Source organism: Microtus ochrogaster, chromosome 6 (genome assembly GCF_000317375.1).
Source record: "Microtus ochrogaster isolate Prairie Vole_2 chromosome 6, MicOch1.0, whole genome shotgun sequence".
NCBI lineage: Eukaryota > Metazoa > Chordata > Mammalia > Rodentia > Cricetidae > Microtus > Microtus ochrogaster.
The window spans coordinates 78,116,737-78,122,094 of NC_022013.1; the positions used below are offsets into that span (position 1 = coordinate 78,116,737).

The window sequence follows — 5,358 nt, forward strand, 5'->3', positions numbered from 1 at the left end:
CACCTGAAATACAGATGCGGTCAGTCTCACACCGTCCAGTGCACCTGAAATACAGATGCGGTCAGTCTCACACCATCCAGTACACCACAGAGGCGCAAAGAAAGCTATGGTGACATTGGTCTTCAAGTCTGCCTCAGAAGCAGACGGAAAGTTCCAGGCAGTGGCTGAAATGGAAATGTCACAAGACCATATTGAAAGTCAAGGCTGCCTCAGACACGCACTTCTAGGGAGTCATATAACTCAGTGCTCAACACCACAGACTTCAGCCAGGGGAAGCACAGGCTGAGCTTGACCCTACACAGTCAAAAGTCAAGAGGGGCTGAGGCCAAGGGTAGAGTGCTGTTTCCCATTCTGGCGTGTCAGTGCCCCTGAAGCTGTGCTGGTGGACAGGCCACGTGGCAGCCATTCTTGAACTTGCTCTGTAGAGATTTCCCTGCCTCTGCCTCAACTCTGATATCGACAAGATTCACACAAGTAGTCACAGCTGTGCTCCAATAGAACACTTATGGAGCCAAAAGTCAAACAGCGTATAATTTTCCCATGTCACGGAACACGATTCTTTGATTTTGAATTTTGAGATGACTTATTTATTTGTATACATATAAGCGCCATGTGCATGAAACTACCTCCAGAGGCCAGAAGAGGGTGTTCGAGCTCCTGGAACTGGAGTTACAGACCCTTGGGACCTGTTGTGCCATGTGGGTGCTGGGAACCGAACCCCGGTCATCTGCAAGAACTGCAGGTGCTCTTAACAGCTGCACTGTCACTCCAGCCCCCTTGTTTTTTTAAAAAAAATAAGTTATTTTAAAATAGTTTAAGACTCATAAGAGGTTGCAAAAACAGCATAATTTTTGTGTCTCTTTTTTCATGAATGTTAAGAATGTGAAAGCCATTCTCTTAGCTCAGAGGCAAAACTGGAAGACCTTGCCCCAAGGTCATAGTATGCCTGTCCCTGCCCTGCCCTAATGGGAGACACACAGACACACACAGACACACAGACACAGACACAGACACACACACACACAGACACACACACACAGACACACACAGACACACACACACACACACACACACACACACACACACGACTTCTTGGCCCTCTGGAAGGCAAGTACTGGGAAGGGGCTGGTGAATCAGAGCAGCTGCTCAGGGAAAACTTAGGAGGAGGCAGAGTTTGAGTCCTGAAACACAGGGAGAAAAGAAAATGGGACTGAAGAGACATTTTCAGGGAGAAAATCTCCATGACCCTGAGTTAGATGAGGGTTTCTTTGGCACAGCAAAGGACAAGAAACAAACAAAACCAAAAGGACAATAGACAACAACAATTGTGTTGGTTAGGTTTTTTTTTTTTTTTTTTGTCAACTTGACACAAAGCAGAGTTACCTGGAAAGAGGGAATCTTAACTGGAGAACTGCCCAGGTTAGAGAGGCGTGTGGCCATGTCTGTGAGCCATTTTCTTAATTGTCAGTTGATGTGGGAAGGCCCAGCCCACTGTGGGCAGTGCTGCCCCTGTGCAGCCGGGCCTGGACTGTGTAAGAAAGGCAGCTGAGAAAGCCAGAGGAAGCAGCCAGGAGGCAGTGTCATTCCCTGTTTTTTTTGTGGCCCAAGAGCTGCAGGATTGAGGGGGTTGAGAGCAGTTGTGGCCTGGCGTCTCTGAAGAGAGGGCAGGAGGCGTCGGCCTCCGTAGCAGAGGAGCCACGAGCACGCTGGAGACGCCAGGACCCTGGGGAGATGACCAAGGGCAATGGCAGGTTCCTGGGCCTCTTGGACAAGCTGTGGGTCGTGGATAGCAGAGCCAGAGAGGCATCACTGCCCACGCCCTCCCTAGCACAGAAAACGGTGAGTCCTGATGTCAGATGCTGAACCTTTTATACTGTTGGAATTCGGTTATGCTTTGATCTGACTATAACTGCTTCCTGGTTTTCCCTCTTGGAATAAGAAATATTTAACTTTTTTTAAAGCAGGAGCCCACAGGTTTTATTTGTTTTTGTTTTGCTTTATTTTTCAAGACAGGGTTTCTCTGTGTAGTCCTTGCACTTGAGGCCAGGCTGGCTTTAAACTCAGAGATCTGCCTGCCTCTGCCTCCCAAGTGCTGGGATTAAAGGTGTGTGCCACCACCGCCTGGCTAGGAGCCCACAGTTAAGAGACTCGGTACTTTAAAGAGATGTTAATTTGTTTGTTATCAGTATTAACATAATCTTGGGGACACAAAAGAAGGGAACTGTTGTGGTTTAATAGTGCTGTATCTGTGACAAACTGACAAGGGGCAATTGAGCTGGTTAAGGTCACCCAGAAGAGGGAGCCTCAACTGAAGAACTTGTCTGTAGGCAAGCGTGTGCGTCATGTTCTTGACTGAGCTGTGCCACCCCTGGGCAAGTGATCCCGAGTTGTATAAGAAAGCAGGCTAAGTAAGCCATGGGGAGCAAGCCAGAAAGTAGCTCGACTCTAAGGCTTCTGATTCAGTTCCTGCCTTGGGCTCCTGCTCCGACTTCTCTAGATGATGGTTTGTAACCTGGAAGTTTAAGGTGAAGCAAACATCTCCCTCAAGTTGGTCTTGATCACGACATTTATCACAGCAATAGAGAAGCAAACTAAGATCACAGCAAAACCCACAAATAAGAAAAGCAGATAAAGTAAATTTCAACAAATGGAAAACCATCTGCTTTAAAAGACACCACCAACAAAGTGAGAGTAAATTACGTGATAAGAGAAAAATATTGGCAGATCTGATAACAAAGAACTTGTAATAATTCAACAATTAGAGAAAAAAAATCCAGTTAGAATAGGCAAAGGTGGGGCTGGCGGGATGGCTCGGGGTTAAAAACAATTGTTGTTCTTGCAGAGGAACCAAGTTCAGTTCCCAGCACTTGCATCTGATGGCTCACAAACACCTTTAACTCCAGCTTTAGGGGATCTGATGCCTTCTTCTGGCCTCCATGGGTACTGCATAGACACACACACACACACACACACACACACACAGAATCTTAAGAGGCATTCCAATAGAGAAGACGCACAGCTGGGCAGCTAAGGTGATAGTGTCACCAGCCATCAATGAAAGTGACCTAAACCCTGGATAAATAAGGCTTCACATCCATTGAAAAGATGCAGCTAAAAGGCTGGGAACTCACTTTCCTAAGGATTTGCTACCTAGAACCAGCATGTGCTGTGTAAGGAAGGTATAAAAGGGGCGACTGTTTTGCAAAACAGACTAGCAGTTGTTGAAATGTTAACCCAGGCATGTGGCGGTGATACACGCCTTTAACCCCAGCACTCAGGAGGCAAAGGCAGCCAGACTGCTGAGTCCAAGGCCAACCTGGTCTACACAGTGAGTTCCAGGACAGTCAGGACTGCACAGAGAAACCCTGTCTCAAAACAACAACAACCAAAAAAAACCCCACAAACAACAAACACCCCCAAATAAATAGATAAATAATTAAAAACAACAACAACTGAGTGTTGACACATTACTCAGGAGTTCCACTTTCAGGCATAGGTAGAATTGAACCTCCGAGTTGTGCACTTTCTGAAGCCAGGATGTAACAGCAATGTTAGCTTCTTAAAGTACCCTTTAGGGTCATGGATATAGTCATGTATATGAACTGTATCTTTCCTCCAGTCCTGGACACTGAGCCCCAGCTTGATGAACAGGAGCCCACACAAACCACACCTCAGCTCCTAATATTAGATACCAACTTTCCTTGGAGTGCTGGGGTAGATGTATCTATCTATCTATCTATATTTCTCATATGTGTGTATGTGTGTGCGCGCCTGTGTGTGCCTGTGTGCATGTCCGTGTGCCATGTGCAATTCAAGGCCTGTGGAGGCCAGAAGAGGGCACTGGATCCCCTGGGACAGTTGGTTGTGAGTCAGTGCTGGGAACTGGACTCACTGCTCTGGAAGAGCAGCCAGTGCTCTTAACCATGGAATCATCCATCTCCCCAGTCCCACATTTTAAAAAAATTAAGCTTTGTACACGAATATTCACAACAGCGTTATTATTCATAGCCGTCCAAAAGGTAGGCACACGCAAATGTCCACCAGCTGCTGACAGAGAAACCACATGTGGCACAGCTGTACACCAGACTAGTACACAGCAGTAAAAGGAGCGATGAGCTAGCACAGCCAGCTACGTGGATGAACCCTGGAAACCCGTTGAGAGGAGGAGCTCGGACAGAAAAGGCAGGATTCCACTTATGTGAAACATCCACGAACACAGCTAAATCACGGCAGAAACTAGACTGTGGTTTTCGCGGGCTAGAGAGGTTGGGAAGGTGAGGGATGATGGATGTGGGATTTCTTCTCGAGGGTCATTACACATCACAATGGCTACATGACTCTGAACATGTGAAGACCCGTCGAACCAGACATCTGAAAGGTAAACTCTATGATATATGAACTATATTAATAAAGTTGTTGCTAAACAGAACAGTATACAACATTCTATCTTAGGAATTAGCCAGAGCAGAGGTGAACCCCAGAAAACATGTTCTACCTTTTCCAGCAGCTCGGTGTGGCTGGAGCTAGTGTAGGAAGGTGGTGAGACCTGGGTGTGGTGTAGTCAGCAAAACCCACTCGTGTTCCAAACAGACAGGAGGAGAGTGTGACCTGACCCACAGCGGAGGACTGTGGGCAATGAGCTGGGTCCCCAGATACTGTCCTGTTCCAACCTGGATGTCACCCTGAAGGAAGGTGCCTTCTTCAACACCCAAGCCAAATCAGTGCCCGACTCACCTCCTGGGGCTTGATGACCTCCTTGTCCACAGGGCAGATGGGCACCGTGTTCAGCTCCCTGAGGGGGAAAGCGAAGATGAGGTGAAGGTGTTTAATCTTCACACGTTCTTCCAAGACCACCCAGGCCCCGAGCCACCCATTAGCCCTGAGTGCCCCGTCTCTGTATTGGCACAAACTGAGTACTCTTCGCAGGGGCAGCCCTGCACCCTGCTTCAGCAACGTCACAGTCTTACAGCCTTCCTGAACAACGCCTACCTACTGGCAGCGTGCCACCAAACACAAGCCCCCCCGGATGGTATTGATGGCCCCATCCCTGCCCAGCATGCTGTACTATAGCCTGCCTCCTTAGATGGGGACATACTAGACAGCAGACAGCAGACCCACACCGCCTGTGGTTCTGCACCTTCAGAACCCAAAGCAGCCCAGACACACAGGTGCTAAGAGTGCAGACACGTGGAGGGAGTGAGGACGTTCCCCGTAGCCCTGGCGAAATATGGCGGGCACATCTACAGAGTCCCTAAAGCCTGCTTCCATGCCTCTCCTGACTGCCAACAAGTGGCGTGACCTAGGTTGCTATGGTTTTGATGTTGAGGGTCTCCCCAGCCCCATGTGTTAAATAATGGC

At 48.2% G+C, this 5,358-nt stretch overlaps 1 protein-coding gene across 1 annotated transcript in view; it reads right to left on the reverse strand.

Annotated features, from left to right (window-relative positions):
- Positions 1 to 5,358, reverse strand: part of Traf5 (TNF receptor associated factor 5) — a 43,482-nt gene that overhangs the window by 15,343 nt on the left and 22,781 nt on the right. Inside the window, exon 3 of the mRNA XM_005348892.3 lies at positions 4,735 to 4,792. Within this exon, the coding sequence (XP_005348949.2) occupies positions 4,735 to 4,792 (58 nt within the window). The remainder of the gene's footprint in view (positions 1 to 4,734; positions 4,793 to 5,358) is intronic.